The following is a 20636-nucleotide window of genomic DNA, read 5'->3' as shown; positions in this document are numbered from 1 at the left end:
GCCTAAAGTCACTAAATATAGAAAGTACCGCAATCCATTGGGCTCGTGTGTTAGAGAGAGAACGCATGATTTTTGCCCAAAAATGGCGGAAGTTACCAGATTCTAGTAACTTTAATGTTAGGGATTGTTCCACCTGTTTGGAGATATCTGTATATATTTTTATAAAACATGACAGTACTATGAAGTTAGGTTATAAAAAATGACAGCTATTCAGATTTTATTTGTCAATTTTTTTAAGTTGGCAGCAAATTTGCCCAAAAATGGCGGATGATTGCGGTACTTTCTATATCTAGTGACTTTAATACAATTGGTTCAAGTGCGCCATCTCCTTGGTAATCGATACACTAACTTTCGCCCTATAGTATTATAAGTGTAGTTGAGATGTCGCCACGTACGTAACTTTTTTCGAAAAAACTTTTGAAATTTAGCCACGATCGACATACAGATCAAAAAGCGACGGGACGACACCTTTGCGGACCTCGGGCATACAGACACTCCAGGACATGCTGTATTTGAGTGTAAGAGGTGAATAAGGCGTACATGGACGCTGAGAATGGAGTTGGTGGACACACACCCCCACGCATCCTTGCACACTACTCGCGTCGAAGTAATTATTCCAAAGCTTAGGTGTCGATGAAAGGCTCCTCAAATGGTTCTCCGTGGCCGTACCGTGCGCATCCATCACCTTTTTAAACGACACTGTGCTCACGATGTAAACTTGCTCTCACAGAAATATTTTAACGCTTTACTTAGCCTTAAACCTTTACAAAAGTTGTATATCAAGAGAATATAATGTGCGAGGAGGAAAATTTTTTAGTGAGGTTAGGTTAGGGTGACAGTTAGGTTAAGTCAAATTGGTTTAGGCGTCTAAAATTTTGGCAAACTAATTTGACCTAACCTAACTATCACCCTAACCTAACCTCATTAATTTTTTATCTTAACCTTCAATTTCCTCGCACATCATATTCTCCTGATACAAGATTTTTGAGCTAACCTAACTATCACCCTAACCTAACCTCACTAAAAATTTTTCCTAACCTTTATCTCCTCGCATATTATCTTCTCCTGATACAAGATTTCTTACCTAACCTAACTACCACTCTAACCTAACCTCACTAAAACTTGAACCTAACTTTCAATCACCTCCTCGAATATTATATTCTCCTGATAGAAGTTTTGTAAATGTTTAAGACGAAGTAAGGCGTTAAAATATCTCTGTGAGAGCTAGGTTTACATCGTGAGCACAGTGTCGTTTAAAAAAATGATAGACGAGTACAGTACGTCCTCGGTGAACCATTTAAGGAATAGGAGTTGGTGGGGTTTTCGTCGGGCCCGAGTCAAACCTCGAAATTACTCACTCCGATATCAGAGCCAAAGCTCAAAGATCAATTCCAGACCGAGTGGCAACAAGCAATCGGACTTGGACAGTCCAGGTCCTTTGTAACACAGCCCCTTGGCAAATCTGGGCCTTTTAAAACTGAACATAAACAAGCTCGCCGGTGTCCTTACGGGGTACTGGATGGTCAACTATTTCCTGCACAACATTGGGCTTGTAGGAGAACCTACGTGCTGGTTCTTTGGCGAGGCATGTGGTCTGTCTCTGAGACGCTTTGATCAGAAACATACAGCAGCTCCTTGGGGACATCTGGACATCATATCTGGAACCGTGGAGGGTGAAGCAACTTAGACTCATCAGGGTCTTATCCTTTATTGGGGGGAGCCGGTTCTGAACCGAGTTGCATAAGAAAGGGGGTAGGCACAGTGGGGCTGTGATGCGCTTCGAGCTCCCCACGCTTCCAACCTGAACGGAACAACCGCTCATTGGCAGGATTAACCCCTCCGAGTTCCACCGTACAAAAACCTTTTAATTTCTTTGAAAGCGGTGCCCTTGTAAGAGTTCGGGTTCATCAGCGATATTCAAAACGATCCTATTTAATTCCTTTCCTTCACTTACTCTCTCCGAGCTCCATTTAAATATCGACAAAGAAATTAGTAATCGTAATAAATTAAATCTAACGCACTTCAGAGATTAACCCCACAGATACAGAGGTTCTTAAACTTTTCCATAATAGAAAACCATTTGAACTCCGTCTCTGCCTTGAATTTTATTTTGATGGCAACGAAACTAGATCTAGGGACCATGATCATTTTATATGATAATATCGTGGATCGGTACAGCAAAGTTGTAATATACAAATATTCAGAAATCGCACTTAATTTTTGTTTGTAATTGGGCCTAATAAAGGTTGTTCAATGTAGGTAGGTGATATAAATAATTGAGCAATCGCTTAATATTTTTTTTAATAATCTAACAGTCTAACGTCAAATAATTATCATAATTTAATACACTTTGCATGAGGTTTTCTTTAACAATTTCATTATATAAGAAGTACAAAAACTACTACTATTGGTTCATGAAAATATGTTGGGTTTCTTATGCTATTTTTAAATACGAATCACTTGTTTGGCCTCGAATAATATTTAAGAAAATATCAAATTTAACTACACGCCTTGTAACAAACGATAATAATGTACAAAATCATAACTTTTTGATTATAAAGATCCTTCACAACATTTAACTACAACATTTTTATTATAATAAAATAGTCATTTATACTTTTTTTTTGTTTCAGTACAGCCTGTTGGTGTGATAACTCTATGGGGCTTGGGTAACATTCCCTGTAGTAACGAAAGTTTTCTTCGGTTTTGGGGGCACTAGTCTAATACGGCTAGCAAAAATCTACATAACAAACGTATCATTACTTACGTTACAGGCACGATAATGATGCTTAAACTTTGAACGCTACTTACGTACATTTACACAATAAGACAGTGGCTGAAATACAAACACGGAAGCAGATTGTAGATGTGGGTAATTTGAAGGGACACAAGACAAACAACAATAAAAGCGTTCATTAAAGTACCAGGAGTATGTGTGCTAAGCTTAGTCTATACAACAACGGAAAATTGAAGAGCACGACCAAAAATCTCATGTACACGTGTCACATTCAGGATAAATACATTTCTTTTGATATTCGATTAAGACTAGTCGCTAGAGATCACTTTCTTTGGAAATTACATACGGTAGGTTAGAAAATTATGAAAAAATACTCCATAAAGCTAACAACTATATTATGTACCTATAGTAAATGATTGGAAGTAGGTAACTTACAGTGTGATTACAAGAACCTGTATTGTATAAATGTGATTGTTTTTTTAACAATACCTTGACGTCATTCCCTCGTGCGTTGGGGTTACTCGCACGCACGAGCGAAACCTCGCGATCTTCGTCGACGTCATCAGTCGCGTCTCTCCTTTTGATTTCTAGTACACCGAAGATAGGTACAAGATTTGTTTTTTATACATTTAGAATACATGCATCTCACTTTTCAATTTTTTGTCTTAATTTTACGAGAGCGGAAGCTATAAACCGAAATGTGCCGATATTGTCAAGTGCACGTTCTAGGTGGCGATTGAGGGCTACCTTTGAAAAACTATTCGCGTAGAAAGCCGTCTGAGCGGCCTTCTGAACAAAGTTAAGGCTGTAGGAAGCAGTCCATGAGATCATGTTCAATTGCAAGATGAAATTACAAAACTTTCGAAATTTAAAAACTCCCAAAATTGTGCACTGCCATCCAAGATATCCTATTCGCGCCATTTACTGTCTCCTCTCTCAAAGGAAAATCGGGCCAGGTTTCGTATCGTTAGATTCTTTTAATTCTTGGTTTTGTGTTCATGGAATTTAAAGAACGAATCTATTCCTAAAACTAACTACCGTTACAGTACCCCCCCCCCCTTGTTTTTCAATCGAACTCTGGATAAGTGTTTCCATCATATTCGTCAATTGTTTTAGATTTGGTTGGTTGATCATGGTGAAACTCGTGTGGGCACCCACCTTGCGCAAATGCCAAGCTATAGTTACCGAATGTCATTTTTTGGGGTGTCAAATTACATTTACAAGTTCAATTGTGGTCGAGGATACCAAATTAAGTGTTCAATGTCGTCTAAGGTCAATGATCTCAATAGTGATGTCAAATTACATTTTCAATGTCATCCAAGGTCAATGGTTCCATTTGTTGTGTTGTCAAATTACAATTTCAAGGACAATGAAAGCATTTTTGTGGTATCAAATTACATTTTCAAGGTCATAGAGAAGTAATGAACTCATCTGTTGTGTTGGCGAATTACATTCTTGTCCTCCAAGGTCAATGACCCTTTTTTCGGTTTCAAATTACAGGTTCGAGGTGATTCAAGACAATCCAAGGTCAATTTTGCGGTCTTAAATTACACTACCAAGGTGATCCAAGGCCATAACCTCATTGTCATGTGTAATTACAATATCAAGGTCACTCAAGGTAAATGAATCCATTCCTTTCTGTGTGCCAAAAACCTCATTTTTTGATGTGGTGCCTAATTACATTGAAGGTCACGCGATGGCAATGAAACCTTTTTTAGCGGTGTCAAAAATTACATTTTCAAAGTCATCCATGATACATTCATCCAAGGTCAATTAAACAATTTTTGGGGCGCCAAATTATATTTTCAAGGTTAATGGTCTCATTTTTATGCGGTGTCTAAATTAGAATCTCAAGGTCATTGGTTGCGATGTCAAATTACATTTTTAAGGACAAAGAACATAAGTCCTACAATCCTAATTTCCAAGGTCACCCCCAGGTGGCGAGAGACCTTGGACTAGACAAGTAGCTTTGACACATTTTAATTTCAGTGTAGTCGTGTGTATTTGTATGGTTTTGATATTTGTCCCTTGGTCAACTTGTTAAGTGTATTGAGAGGGGGAGAACGGGGGCGCGACCAGCTAAATACGTGTGAAGATTTGAAACGCCGAGAAGCCGTGGAAAATGACGAGATTAGCTAGATTATGTTCTTTTTACATTAGTTGTTATCAAGCTTGCTACGTAGTGTGGATTTTGTAGATTCAGAGAGATTTTTCTCTACGGGGAGGTGAGTTATTGGTGTCAAGGTTACTGATTGGACGGAAAAATTAGTCTTTGTTGGTGGAGAAGGTTGTACGGCCCTGATTGGGTGCGAGTTAAAAAATAAAGATTGCTGTGAGAGCAATTCAGATAAGCCGCGGGGCAATTCGCGTCGTGAACAACGAAGAAATTAGTGCGAAACCGCGGACCACCTGTAAATATTATTTTCAGAGAAGTTGCGTAGGTTGCCAGTAGCAAAGCATGCTAGTAGAAGACCTATGTTCGTTCTGGATCAGGAAGTGACGTCACAGTCACAGTCAGAGACGAGCTTGTGACGTCACAGCGAATCAGTGACGAGCACGCCACTTATGCCCTTCCCCTTGACCAATAATTCAGCATCATAGGTTAGGACACTGGGAGCCCCTTTGCATTTCCCAGAGATTGAATTATAGGTTAGAATTGAATGAACCTCTCAAAGCCTGCGTAGCTCAATTGGTTACGGGCTAGCTTTTCATTTCAGATATCGGGGGTTCGATTCCCAACGCGAAATAAAAAAAATTCTATAGTGATCACGTGACCGATGACGCGGATCCAAGATGACGGGTCCAAATTAACATCCAAGATCGCGGATCGCACGAGACAGGCGGACTGCAGAAAAATGGCGGCTTTAGTGACTAATAAAATGGCGGTCGATTCATAGACGACGACCAACAAAATGGAGGATTTAGTAAATAATAAAATGGGGACCGATTCAAAATGACACCTAAGAAAATGGCGGGTTTAGTGACTAACAAAATGGCGACCGATCCAAGATGGTGCCCGACAAAATAGTGGATCACGCCGCTCATTGGCTGTGACGGCACAGGGGGAGCATAGAGGGCGTGCTCGTCTCGGATTGGTGTGACGTCACTTTCTGATTCAGAACGAAAATAGGTCTTCTATTGATGTTTAAATCAAACAAGAAGAGAATTGCGACCTTTATTTGAAAGGGATATTTTCCGCTCGGAAATCATCGCCGTAAATACGAACAAACGCGTGAAAATTAGAGAGAAAAAGTGTTTTCCCGAGAAATTTTGAAGCAGTCGATTTTTGGTAAAAAGGAAGGTAATACACTGCCTTCTTTTGAGGCCGGAAAGAAAAATTGTCTGGGATCGACCGGGAAAAAACATTTTCTTATAGAGTTTGGCCCGTAGAATCCATAATTTCAAACAGTTCCAAGAGTGGACTACTAGATCAAAAGTTACAGCCCTTTGAACTTTTTGTCGAAATTTGTAATTAGTCCATAACTTTTGATTGAGGGGCCTGATCGAAAAAGTACGAATCGTTTTGGATTCTACGCACCAAAATTAGTGAGAAAAAGTGTTTTCCCGAGAAATTTTGAAGCAGTCGATATTTGGTAAAAAGGAAGCCTTCTTTTGAGGCCGGAATTTGAGTAGAAATTAACATCCAAGATGGCGGATGGCACGAGACAGGCGGACTGCAGAAGAATGGCGGATTTAGTGACTACTAAAATGGCGGGCGGATTCAAGATAGCACCCCACAACATGGCGGATTTAGTGACTAATAAAATGGCGGTCGATTCATAGACGACGACCAACAAAATGGAGGATTTAGTGACTAATAAAATAGGGACCGATCCAAGATGACGCCTAACAAAATGGCGGGTTTAGTGACTAATAAAATGGCGACCGATCCAAGATGGTGCCCGACAAAATAGTGGATCACGCCGCTCATTGGCTGTGACGGCACAGGGGGAGCATAGAGGGCGTGCTCGTCTCTGATTGGTGTGACGTCACTTTCTGATTCAGAACGAAAATAGGTCTTCTAGTGATGTTTAAATCAAACAAGAAGAGAATTGCGACCTTTATTTGAAAAGGATATTTTCCGACTCGGAAATCATCGCCGTAAATACGAACAAACGCGTGAAAATTAGAGAGAAAAAGTGTTTTCCCGAGAAATGTTGAAGCAGTCGATTTTTGGTAAAAAGGAAGGTACACTGCCTTCTTTTGAGGCCGGAATTTGAGTCCAAATTAACATCCAAGATGGCGGATGGCACGAGACAGGCGGACTGCAGAAGAATGGCGGATTTAGTGACTACTAAAATGGCGGGCGGATCCAAGATGGCACCCCACAACATGGCGGATTTGGTGACTAATAAAATGGCGGTCGATTCAAGACGACGACCAACGAAATGGAGGATTTGGTAACTAATAAAATAGGGACCGATCCAAAATGACGCCTAACAAAATGGCGGGTTTAGTGACTAATAAAATGGCGACCGATCCAAGATGGTGCCCGACAAAATAGTGGATCACGCCGCTCATTGGCTGTGACGGCACAGGGGGAGCATAGAGGGCGTGCTCGTCTCTGATTGGTGTGAAGTCACTTTCTGATTCAGAACGAAAATAGGTCTTCTATTGATGTTTAAATCAAACAAGAAGAAAATTGCGACCTTTATTTGAAAGGGATATCTTCCGCTCGGAAATCATCGCCGTAAATACGAACAAACGCGTGAAGTTCTAAGTGTGAAGTCAAGTTGCATGACCTTAAATACAGTTTAATTTGCGCGAATGGGAAACTATTACGATAAATGCGAACAATAGCGCCGAATTATGTAATAACTGTGTGACCTTGGAAATAAGGCTCAGAGATTGCTTACCCGCTGGAAAATTTGTGGAGGTGAAGGTTAAGGTCGCTATCCTCTAGTGGAAAGTAGTTGGGGTACAAAGTACAGGTTATTTTTCAAATGATCATTTTCTAGACCAGAGGTTCGTTCAAGAACACATTATTAGCATATAACCTTACGAGCATTGACCTTTGATGACATTAAAAATGAAGTATGACACTACAAAAATGGGGCCATTGACCTTTGAAAATGAAATATAACACCACGGAACTGGACTGGTCTCATTAGCCCTTGTTAACCTTGAGTCGCGTTCACGTTAATCCTTTCACGTGCAAAGGTCAATTTAGTTTTCTCTCAAATGATCATTTTCTAGACTAGAGGTTTGCTCAAGGACACATTATTAGCATATAACATTAAGATAATTGACCTTGTGATGACCTTACAAAAAATAGGCCTTTGTTGACATTGAAAATGAAACGCGTGCAGACCGGTGCATTTTCAGGAGAGCGGCATATGACTTGAGCGACGACAAATTAATTTCGTCCAACTAAAAATTAAAAAAAAGTCATATTCGCGCGAAGTTAAAATATTCACCGGCATTACGTGTTTCAAACCGAGCATACGTTGAGAAATTTTGAACTGCAGAATTTACGCTATGCCCGAAAAAGTTAAAACCGGATAAATCTAGTAAGGAACTTCATATACCACTACTGCATGCTTCGACCTAGGGTAATCCTGAATCCAGATAATTTCTATGGGAATTGATGCAACTTTAGGAGAACACAGATTTCTTGGATTGCAGTAAAAAGCACTAAAATCTGTTTGACGTAAATGATGTTGCACTGATCTCTCTAGTTTTCAGCCATAATTCTTTCATTTGCATTACAACGTCTAAGTTTGGTACGAACAACGTACATTCGACAATAAACATTCGGCACTAAAGACGTTGAGCAACTACCTAAGCAGTGCACCGAAAAGACCTTATGAAGGTCTTCCTGAGAGCAACTAATCGATATACCTTTGATTACAAAATAAATACTACAAACGTTTTTGATATCATAGCAACAAAATGGGAACAATATACCGCTTATAACAATATATAACAACGCAGCCGAAGATGTCCTAGAACAACAGGAATGAGACCCGAGTACGTCTCGAGTCTCCCTTGTTGCGTCTGGACATCCCCAACTGTCATAAACTCTGATCCGATCCTGTGGCACCTACTCCCTTGTTATCGCCGCTTCCACCGACGCCGGAAGACGAACGTCCCTCGCCACCGGACCCACGGCCGGACACGCCGTTCGCACCACGAAACTCCAGCTTATACTGAAAAACAGGCAGACTATCAAAACGCAATTAACGACCGAGAGACAGGTAGGCGGTTAGCAGCTAAGAAAGCGAAAGTATTAGTTTGAAATACTTCGTGCCTTGTCAGGAGGAGGAACAAAAAGCTCCGAACCCGGGATCGGTATACAGTACTACAACAAAACACAAACACATTGTTATTAATTGGCTAGTGAAACGCAAGGACTGGTTAAAAGAAACCTACAACGAATCATACGCTATCGAGGCAACGTCGCATATTCTCCAAAAACACATAGCCTATTCAAAGCCTGTGGACTTAGTTGTAACGGCAAGTGCCTACCATCCAGCGACACGCACGGAAACTTCACCCTCTGAGGCATCGAGACACGGTACTAATCACAACAACATGCATTAACTGAGATAGATATCGAATGACGATTTGAAGGGACTCGCAAAGCCTCACCTTAGTAGCACACTCGAAACATGTCGTAACGACTTTTGATATGACGTTCATAAGATTCTTCGTCTCTTGTATCACATTATCCACTTTGGTAAACGTCGCCGCCTTCCCCACCGTATGGTCCTTGACGGTGAACTGGAGTCTCTGTACGAACGTCGGCACCTTGTCCAGACTCTCCAGCAGCTCCTTCTTGTTAGCGCCCCCAGGTACCTGAAAGCGACGCTTTAACTGGGCTAGGCACCCCGAGTACCACTCACCTGGTAGCTGAACTGCCTGATCACCTTGTACAGCCTGTTCGCCTCCTCCGCAAAGTACTCCGCCTGCGTGAACAGATCCTGGGTGGTCTTCAGGGAGCCCTCGCCCTTCGTGAACTGATACATGGAGAACGCCATCGACGACATGTTCTTAGCTCTCTTAACGATGTCGTTATTTTCCTACGGCTTAGATCAAAGAGTGTCGTTAAACAGTCGTCTTTACCTCCATTTGCGTGCTGCTCTCCTGCCACTTTTCCGTTTCGGCGTCCATCTCGCTACTGATCAGCTTCATTTCCAGCCCGGACTTCGCGATCTTCTCCTGCTCGTCGACGTCCAATCGAACGGATTTTAGTGGCTTCGATGTCGTGCCGTGTTTCTGTGAAAACATGATCGCGATCAGCCTAGTCGGCTGAGAAAAAGTTTACTGCAGCTGTCCGTAAGGACTCGAGCCTGTAAACCGCAGGTCATTTCAACCCCCAATACCAGTTTGAGTTTCCGAAGCCAATCGGTGCTGAGTACTGTCATTTATTTATATGTTCGTAGTAGACTCAGTCGACGAAAAAGATGTGGGTATACCCCACCACATCCGATTTCCCACTTATCGGAAACCATAAAGTGACATACAAAGCCAATAAAATCTGACCCAAAAGGTGGAGAGTCGTTGTGGGCGGTTTGGGTCGCCGGGTAGGTAGTGTTTAGTACGCATGTCTCGGAAGGATTGTCTACGTTCGTTTAATCTAACCGCGAAAACGCCACGGACATGCAAAAGACTAGTCTCTTAAGACTATTAAGTTTTTAGACCACCCAAGAGCCAAGAGTCTCCCAAAGGAAACCCTTGAGCCACATGTAAACCTTTGACGCATCTCACAGATTCGTAAAAACTCTGAACCTTGGCATGGCTTATTAAAGATCAACAAAACTTGCGGACACTGAGTTTTTAAAAACTGAAAACGACCCTGGGAGACTTTCGAAGGCTCTTTTTAAAAGTATAGGTACGCGACACTTACAGATTTCCAAAAACCTTTAAAGGCTCGGTCCTTGAAGACTTGTAAAGGCTCTTAAACGGCAAAAGCACTCAAGTTAGAAGGCTCTTTGAAAGCGTGAAGTGAAGTTAAGTGAACCAAGGCCATTTTCTTATAGAGTTTGGCTCGTAGAATCCATAATTTCAAACAGTTTCAAGATTGGACTACTAGATCAAAAGTTACAGCCCTTTGAACTTTTTCGAAATTTTAATTAGTCCATAACCTTTGATTGAGGAGCCTGATCGAAAAAGTACGAATCGTTTTGGATTCTACGCACCAAAATTATTGAGAAAAAGTGTTTTCCCGAGAAATTTTGGAGAAGTCGATTTAAAAAAAGGAAGGTAATACACTGTCTTTTTTTGAGGCCGGAAAGAAAAATTGTCTGAGATCGACCGGGAAAAAACATTTTCTTATAGAGTTTGGCTCGTAGAATCCATAATTTCAAACAGTTTCAAGATTGGACTACTAGATCAAAAGTTACAGCCCTTTGAACTTTTTGTCGAAATTTGTAATTAGTCCATAACTTTTGATTGAGGGGCCTGATCGAAAAAGTACGAATCGTTTTGGATTCTACGCACCAAAATTAGTGAAAAAAAGTGTTTTTCCGAGAAATTTTGGAGCAGTCGATTTTTGGTAAAAAAGGAAGGTAATACACTGCCTTTTTTTGAGGCCGGAAAGAAAAATTGTCTGAGATCGACCGGGAAAAAAACATTTTCTTATAGAGTTTGGCTCGTAGAATCCATAATTTCAAACAGTTTCAAGATTGGACTACTAGATCAAAAGTTACAGCCCTTTGAACTTTTTCGAAATTTTAATTAGTCCATAACCTTTGATTGAGGAGCCTGATCGAAAAAGTACGAATCGTTTTGGATTCTACGCACCAAAATTATTGAGAAAAAGTGTTTTCCCGAGAAATTTTGGAGAAGTCGATTTAAAAAAAGGAAGGTAATACACTGTCTTTTTTTGAGGCCGGAAAGAAAAATTGTCTGAGATCGACCGGGAAAAAACATTTTCTTATAGAGTTTGGCTCGTAGAATCCATAATTTCAAACAGTTTCAAGATTGGACTACTAGATCAAAAGTTACAGCCCTTTGAACTTTTTGTCGAAATTTGTAATTAGTCCATAACTTTTGATTGAGGGGCCTGATCGAAAAAGAACGAATCGTTTTGGATTCTACGCACCAAAATTAGTGAGAAAAAGTGTTTTCCCGAGAAATTTTGGAGCAGTCGATTTTTGGTAAAAAGGAAGGTAATACACTGCCTTTTTTTGAGGCCGGAAAGAAAAATTGTCTGAGATCGGCCGGGAAAAAACATTTTCTTATAGAGTTTGGCCCGTAGAATCCATAATTTCAAACAGTTCCAAGATTGGACTGCTAGATCAAAAGTTACAGCCCTTTGAACTTTTTGTCGAAATTTGTAATTAGTCCATAACTTTTGATTGAGGGGCCTGATCGAAAAAGTACGAATCGTTTTGGATTCTACGCACCAAAATTAATGAGAAAAAGTGTTTTCCCGAGAAATTTTGAAGCAGTCGATTTTTGGTAAAAAGGAAGGTAATACACTGCCTTTTTTTGAGGCCGGAAAGAAAAATTGTCTGAGATCGACCGGGAAAAAACATTTTCTTATAGAGTTTGGCCCGTAGAATCCATAATTTCAAACAGTTCCAAGATTGGACTACTAGATCAAAAGTTACAGCCCTTTGAACTTTTTGTCGAAATTTGTAATTAGTCCATAACTTTTGATTGAGGGGCCTGATCGAAAAAGTACGAATCGTTTTGGATTCTACGCACCAAAATTAGTGAGAAAAAGTGTTTTCCCGAGAAATTTTGAAGCAGTCAATTTTTGGTAAAAAGGAAGGTAATACACTGCCTTTTTTTGAGGCCGGAGAAAAAAAATTGTCTGAGATCGACCGGGAAAAAACATTTTCTTATAGAGTTTGGCCCGTAGAATCCATAATTTCAAACAGTTCCAAGATTGGACTACTAGATCAAAAGTTACAGCCCTTTGAACTTTTTGTCGAAATTTGTAATTAGTCCATAACTTTTGATTGAGGGGCCTGATCGAAAAAGTACGAATCGTTTTGGATTCTACGCACCAAAATTAGTGAGAAAAAGTGTTTTCCCGAGAAATTTTGGAGCAGTCGATTTTTGGTAAAAAGGAAGGTAATACACTGCCTTTTTTTGAGGCCGGAAAGAAAAATTGTCTGAGATCGGCCGGGAAAAAACATTTTCTTATAGAGTTTGGCCCGTAGAATCCATAATTTCAAACAGTTCCAAGATTGGACTACTAGATCAAAAGTTACAGCCCTTTGAACTTTTTGTCGAAATTTGTAATTAGTCCATAACTTTTGATTGAGGGGCCTGATCTAAAAAGTACGAATCGTTTTGGATTCTACGCACCAAAATTAGTGAGAAAAAGTGTTTTCCCGAGAAATTTTGAAGCAGTCGATTTTTGGTAAAAAGGAAGGTAATACACTGCCTTCTTTTGAGGCCGGAAAGAAAAATTGTCTGAGATCGACCGGGAAAAAAACATTTTCTTATAGAGTTTGACCCGTAGAATCTATAACAGTTCCAAGATTGGACCAAAAGATCAAAAGTTACAGCCCTTTGAACTTTTTCACTGGACGTTGCCTCTAGAAATCGTCATGCCTCTTATATGAGCCGTGGTTTCAGGTGCTTCTCTGGTTATTTGGCCCTTTTAATAACCTCACAGGGTTTTAGGAACGATTAGGAGCAAGGGCCTTAGAGAGTACTTAAAAACCTGTAAGGATCATGCCATGTAAGAATGTTTGAGTGTTTCCAAGAGGGATCCAAAGGGATTTTAGAAACATTAAGCTTTTAAACACCACTTTTGAACATCCCATCAAAATCGATAGGTTACCTGAATTATACCTGTAAATCAATAAATACTGCCAAATGCGTCTGCTTTATTTATGATGCAAACGTTATAGGTTACAATTTAAGGAACCTTGCACTAAAATGGGAATTTTTGAAATTCTTAAAAAAAGGGGCGGGGCGAGGTGAGGTGAACTTCAGCAACTCACCCCCGGTCTCGGCAAAGACATGTAAACTTGCTTCTCGGGTCGCGCCTGGCTCGCTTCGATGACCTCCTTAACGACCGACGTGACATCGGAAACCAGCCACTGATACATGTCGGCGAACACTTCTAGATTTTCTTGAGCAATTTTACTACCAGGATGCGCGGCCAACGACTTGGCCGCTGTGATAACCTGTGGTCCGTATACTCTTAAATTAATTTCGGTGAATCTTGCGGATACTTGTAACGTTTCGGAGACGGCTACGTGTCTCAGCAATTTACAAACTTCCAAAATGTGATCTATGGAATCGTGAAAGGCCCCCGAGGTGTGGTGTAAACGATCCAGTTCTGGGATAAGAGCGTGCTGCCGTATAGTTCCGACAAGCTCCTGACTTTGCTTAGTCGATGTGCTGAGCTCTTGAGCTTGTTGCAAGGCGGTTTGAGCAAGTTCTCTCGATAAATCTTTTGCGGCGGTTAAAGCGGATGATACGCAAGAGTCGAGCTCGGGACAGCTCGTCGCGCCATCTATTGCCATCTGCAACAAAATGCTTAGTGCTGCGCCGAACGTTTGTGCGCCGACGCTCACCAGGTTCGCGTATAAACCGAGAACGTGATCCACTTCGTCCTTCACTCTGTCGATGCCGTCCAAAATGGCTTGGCGGTGTTCGTGGCTTGTATAGGCACTGTCTGTAAAGTCTTGTGTACGTTCCAAGACGGCGTCTAGAGCCGCCGGAAGAGTATCTTGGTAAGAGGGATCTAAACTAACTCTGCAAAGCTCTAACACGTTCTGTAAACGTCGCATACAAGAATAAACCGTGCTCCGTTCTACTTCGACATCTTCACCCTGTATTGATTGTGAGCAAGGCTCTACCGAATTCAAAACGCCGTCCTTAACGACGTAGTGAATCAAGTCCATAGCTCGCCGCATCTGACAAAACACCGTATCCCGGTTCTCTCTGGCGGTCGTACTGTCCGGATGTCTGAGGCAAGTCTGCAATCGGGCAGGTTAACGTTCAGAATCGGAAGCTGGGGCGCACTTACCTTACTGGAGGTGAGAAGCATCATCGTCGACCGTTCCAGCACCTGCCTCGCGGCCGCCATCTGCGCCCTCCGCCGTTCGTCCTTGAGATCGTTCTGCCTATCTCCGGTCAGATGCGCCAGTTCGACCATTTCGGCGCCGAACTGACTGAACGCCTTCACGAACTCCGTAAAGTTATTTACCGATTCTAGACGACCTAAGCTACGTTGCACCTGAAAAATCGGCGCCGTTAGTAACGCCCCTCCCGAAACAGTCGGACGCCCACCTTGTCTTTTGCTAACAGTAATTGCTTAACAACTACGATATCTGCTAATAGAAGAACTCTAGTCACAGATCCGAGAAGGCATCTGGCAGCTTTCACTAGCACCGTTCGATCGGTCATGATTTCTTCTTCCGCTTCCTCGCATATCCTTTCAATTGCGCCACCTGTAAACAAAAATTAAAATTCAATACCTGTGACTTGAAGGGGGTACTGTAACGGTATTTATATCAAATGGGGAACGTATCGAATTTACACTCGCATGGTTACGGAGAACCCACATCTACGTTTGACCTTTCAGTGACACTGATTTTAGCAGAGTTTCAAACCCACGTCTACGTTTGACCTTGATTTTCAATCGGACATACATTTCTACTAAAAATGACGGTAAACACCTCCAAAGGTCTTATTGTTAGTACATATACAAGGGCGAGTCTGGGCCAGTTCAAGGTGCCACCTGCCGGTAACATTGGAAAGTAGGGCACGGTGAAGTTCAAAGGTCATCTTCCATGGGACTGTTGCCTTGGAAAGTAGGTCAAGGTGCAAGGGTATTCGTTTTCAAGGTCATCAAAGGTCTGCGGACCCATTTTTGTATTATATTTAATTTTCAAGGTTATCAAAGTTCAATGACCTCAAATTTTTGCGGTTTAATAGTCCATTTTCACAAGTCAATTACCCTTTTTTTGGTGGTGTCATATTTCAATGTTGCCACGTTTTACTTCTAAGGTTAATGGTCCCATTTTTAATGTCATCCAAGGTCATCCACGTTCAATGACCTAATTTTTGTCGTATCTTACTTCACTTTCAAGGTCAATGGTCCCATTGTTCTGGTGTCATTTAATTTTCAAGGTTATCAAAGTTCAATGACCGATCCGGAAAATGGAGGAGTGCTCGCGTCCAACCAATGACCTCTCAACTTGGGACCCTATTGCCGTTTCACAGGAGGAATGTCGTGTTCCCCAGAACCAACCGTGTCGGAGTTATGACTCCAGGCCATCGGGGCTTCCTTAGCGCCCGTACAGGGTGGAAGAATGCACCACACCCGACGGAAAACGCTCCAGGTGCGCCTACTGCCGTATGCCGGGCCACGTTAAAGAAGACTGTCGCAAGAGGCTCCCACGGAGACGTCAATGCCCCATACTGAAAGTGGAAATCGAGAACACCAAGGGAGGTGCATACCTGGACACAGGGAACAGATAAAGCCTTGTGGGGTTGAAGCTTAATACTCTCTTTCAGGGTACAAAGATTATAAAAAAAGATTTTGAAAAGATTTTGAAGAGATTTTGAAGAAATTTTGAAGAGATCTTGAAGAGATCTTTAAGTGCTCCTGAGGAGATCTTGAAGGGCTCTTGAAGCGATTTTAAAGGACTTTGGAGGGATTTTGAAGAGATTTTTTGGAGACCTTCAAGAACATTTGAAGGAACTGAAGAGATTTTGAGGGAATTTTGAAGATTTGAAGAGATTTTGAAGAGATTTTGAGGAGGAGACCTTCAAGAAAATTTGAAGAGGCTCTGAAGCGACTTTTTGAGGGGATTTTGAACAGACTTGAAAGATACCTTGAAGAAATTTTAAAGAAACTATCAGAGACTGAAGAGACTTTGAAAATACTTTGACGAGACTTTGAAGAGACTTTGAAGAGATTTTGAAGAGACTTTGAAGATATTTTGAAGAGATTTTCAAGAGATTTTCAAGAGATTTTTTGGAGACCTTCAAGAAAATTTGAAGAGGCTCTGAAGCGACTTTTTGAGGGGATTTTGAAGAGATTTGAAAGAAACCTTGAAGAGACTTTAAAAAGACTTAAAAGAAACTATGGGAGACTGTGAAGAGACTTTGAAGAGATTTTGAAGAGATTTTGAAGAAATTTTGAAAAGATTTTGAAAAAATTTTGAAGAGGTTTTGTAGAGATTTTCAAGAGACCTTTAAGAAAATTTGAGAGGCTCTGAAGCGACTTTTTGAGGAGATTTTGAAGAGACTTGAAAGAAACCTTGAAGAGACTTTAAAAAGACTTAAAAAAAACTATGGGAAACTGTGAAGAGACTTTGAAGAGATTGAAGAGATTTTGAAGAGACTTTAAAGAGATTTTCAAGAGATTTTCAAGAGATTTTGAGGAGGAGACCTTCAAGAAAATTTTAAGAGGCTCTGAAGCGACTTTTTGAGGGGATTTTGAAGAGATTTGAAAGAAACCTTGAAGAGACTTTAAAAAGACTTTAAAAAAACTATGGGAGACTGTGAAGAGACTTTGAAGAAATTTTGAAGAGATTTTGAAGACATTTTGAAGAGATTTTGAAAAGATTTTGTAGAGATTTTGAAGAAATTTTGAAGAGGTTTTGTAGAGATATTCAAGAGACCTTTAAGAAAATTTGAAGGAACTATGAGAGACTGTGAAGAGACTTTGAAAAGGACTTGGAGACTATTAAGAGACTTTGAAGGGACTCTGAAGGGTTTTAAAGAGCTTTTGAAAATATGTTGAAGAGATTTTGAAGAGTCTATGAAGAGATTATAAAGAGAGGTTCGAGGATTTAAAGAGAATTTGAGGAGATTTTGAGGAGACCTTCAAGAAAATTGGAAGAGGCTCTGAGGCGAGTTTTTCGTCGAGAGTTAAGGGCTCAAAACTGTTTTGCAAGCCTCGTTGGTAAAAAAGGCACGAAACCATGGCCTTACGGCCTGTTTCTAAAGATGTCGCTGAAACTGGAGAATTCTGCTAGTTTGAAGAAGATGAAGTTTAAGAAGATCCGGGGGAAAGCGAGGAGAAGTACCGGGCAGACCTCAGAAACGTCGCTAGTTTCAAAAATGTGCTTGGGATCCATAGTTTCCACAGGGAAAAAACTCAAAAAATGCAGAGAGAAGAAAAAATCAGGGAAATAGATGTGGCTTGCGAAAAAGGCGAGGGAGCATAGGAAGGAGGAGAAGTTTGAGCGGTTAAGGACTCCCAAGAAGCCAAGTTCAAAGCCTGGGTGATATACCCTGGGAGATATAACGAAACTATGAAATTATAACACCCTGTAGATCAATAAGGAAGCGTTTGCGGGTTTATATGAACTTATAGTCATAAACTAACCCACAGAATTCTCCCGGTATATCATATTTAGGAACACCCTGTATAAACATTCCTCGACTTGTATTGCCCTCAGCAAATGGGTGACCAATAACTTCGGATCAATAAATCCTGAACGATTGATATGTGTCACGTCATAAAAAATAAGGGTTAGAGGTCGTTAAAAACACACAATGGGGTGTGTATGGGGTACGGAAGTGATTTATGATGAACCTAATTTTATTTTTAAAAAAGAACGGTGTAACTTAATTTGAAACACTGCAAAAGTTAGGGCTACTTTACGATAACGGTTAACAATGAACCTTTCGACCCCTCTAAAAAATTTGAGGGAAATGGCTTTCTTCCTTCTCATAAAAGTGAACTACGGGTGTCTTATTGTACTCTTACATTATCTTTATCACAGCCACTTCTCGAAATTAAACTCGTAAAACTGCCAGCGGAGCGAAATAAGAAATGGGAACGAACCTGCTTGTCGGGCCTCTTTACATGCCTCGTACATTCCCTGTCGCACCTCCGAATAATCGTCGGCGATGGTCTCGCCGACGGTGACGAAACGCTCGATGGCCATGTTGACGGCCTGTCCGACGCGTGCGACGGCCGACGATCGTAAGGCGCTTCCATGCTGTTCGACCAGTGAAGAAATCTGCAAGCAAGAGCAGACGCAATTAGCGGCGATCGTGTTATCGAGTGAACGAGGTTTGCGTTAAATTTAACCGAAAGGCTTTTCGAGTGCGATTGAAACGACGATTAAAACGTGTAAAGAACGGGCAAAGTTTAATTAAGATAAATGAAGTTGGAACTTTTAAAAGTGGCACTTGTTCTCTAAGTTTAGTAATGTTAAGTGCGCAGTCTGGCTGAAATTGTAGATAAAAAAGTCGGCCGAAGAATCGACAACTTCGTACAGGTTGATACGGTCGAAGTAGAATATTTAGACCTGATCAATTCATACGGATTAACAACAATTTTTCCATTCGTTAATGCTGCTTAATTCAAAAGTGGGGCCTGTCGAAAACACACAGCGATGATTAATTGTCTATATAAATAAACATCAATCTATAATAATTAATCTCGCTGACAGCTTACGGCCATTTATTATAAACGTAGAAACGTCACCTGGGCAAATTCGGAATTAAGTTCACGAATGACAAATTTATTCGTATTTTAAATTAGAATCCCGAATCAGCTCACTTCAAGATATTTAAATAGGCTGATTCTGATACCAAGACTTTTTTCTTTTTCATTTCAAAGTCAAATCCGCCGAAATTAATCTTCTTTCGAGATAATAGGCTTCTTATTTATTTGTCTTCCGCACGCATAAATTCTTGTGACCGTACTAATTCTGTAACGGTCGCGTTTCGAGTTTATGCGACCATTAAAAAGTTTTGATGGCTTCGTTTACTTCGGTGGTATCATTTCTCAAAGTGACGTGCACGAATACGGGATAAAATTGTTAATCAAAGTCGGATTCCGACTGATACGAAATGCGGTCAATTACGACGTAGGTATGCCGGCGGAAATTAGTGAAAATCGATGCTGGAATCGAATATTTTCAATCAGAGCTACCCTTGAATCACTAGTTTCTGCCTATTAAGGTAAAAACGACTCGTAAAACGCTTTATTCGTTATCGCCAGTGATTAATCTTTAATCGACGCGATGGCGCCCTGATTACGTTCTAGAAAATTCGCTACAACCAGTGGTATCGTATCAATTCCGCACTAAAAGTCGCCGACAAGCACAAATTGACTTACCGTCAAGAATACGGATGTGTCACTCGAAAATGTGAGATATTTATGAGTTTGACTTATCCAATCTCGTTTCCATTCGCCGTGTATACCGGGATCGTGAATGAGATGTCAAGTACAGTAATGAATCTACAGAAGATCCATTCTAAAAATGACATCCGCAACTTCAATCTTGATAAAGCCTTCATTCGCCATGTTCGTCGTGCGGCTTTCTTTTTTTAATTCCTTTTCAATTTGGAGTCAATCCTTTTATGGTGGGAAAGTGGGTCGCGTTTTTCTTTAGCTATATGGGTGGAGTGAGCAATTTTAGGGTTTATTAATGAGGAGCAGTCACGATTTAATTTGCGTTCGCTGTCGGACGGCGACCATTAGTCAAAAGGAGAAAAATTCGATTCGTCGAGAAACTCCCAGTTAAAGTAATTGATCGTGTTGCGTACTTGCAGCAAAGAGAAAGGGCGCCCGCATTTGTAACAATGACAATGAAAAAAGCTAGAACGAAGGATGATTGTTGAGGGTTTCATAGAAAGGTTTTTTTTGTTATGCGTGGCGTGAATAACACCAAACAGTTCATTTATCCAGCGTCTATGCGTGGGGTGGCCTACATTCCTTCGCTCTTTATGTACTGGAATAAAAGAGTCGCTGGGTGTGAATAGGGAAGCGGCGTTAATGTAGCACTTCTATATTGAAAACGTAGTAAAGGAGTCGATATGGCAACCAGATTCCGTTTGGAACAGTGTTCCTGTGTTCAGCGTCTCTCATTTATTGACCTAAATTCTCCTCCTTCTCACCCCTCACTTTCAGGGTCAACTTGCAGAATTCGGAAAGCAGCTCATCCGAGGATCGAAAAACGGAACATTCAAGGTCATTCGAAGTCATTGTAGTGGAAAATTACATAAGTATTCG

The 20636-nt window shown here is 40.9% G+C and overlaps 1 protein-coding gene across 1 annotated transcript; it reads right to left on the bottom strand.

Moving 5' to 3' along the window:
* Positions 1-6218: 6218 nt before the first annotated feature.
* On the bottom strand, positions 6219-19079 carry LOC116180004 (alpha-catulin). Its single transcript, XM_031499825.1, has 11 exons — positions 19074-19079; positions 18456-18633; positions 14942-15102; positions 14679-14888; positions 14224-14628; positions 13645-14172; positions 9803-9955; positions 9583-9759; positions 9329-9535; positions 8988-9038; positions 6219-8886 (listed from the first exon to the last, which is right to left on the bottom strand). The coding sequence occupies exons 1-11, from the start codon at positions 19077-19079 to the stop codon at positions 8752-8754; spliced, it is 2211 nt and encodes a 736-aa protein (XP_031355685.1). The 3' UTR covers positions 6219-8751.
* Between the last annotated feature and the right edge of the window lie 1557 nt (positions 19080-20636).

The sequence above is a fragment of the Photinus pyralis genome, unplaced genomic scaffold (assembly GCF_008802855.1).
Source record: "Photinus pyralis isolate 1611_PpyrPB1 unplaced genomic scaffold, Ppyr1.3 Ppyr1.4_LG9, whole genome shotgun sequence".
NCBI lineage: Eukaryota > Metazoa > Arthropoda > Insecta > Coleoptera > Lampyridae > Photinus > Photinus pyralis.
This window is presented reverse-complemented; position numbering and strand designations above follow the sequence as displayed.

What these genes read in the sequence shown, in the direction of transcription:
- LOC116180004 (XM_031499825.1), bottom strand. An exon ending in TACTGTTAGCAAAAGACAAG is followed by an intron (nt 14,889 to 14,941) that starts GTGGGCGTCCGA and finishes CCGATTTTTCAG; the next exon opens with GTGCAACGTAGCTTAGGTCG. An exon ending in AGAGCAGCACGCAAATGGAG is followed by an intron (nt 9,760 to 9,802) that starts GTAAAGACGACT and finishes TCTAAGCCGTAG; the next exon opens with GAAAATAACGACATCGTTAA.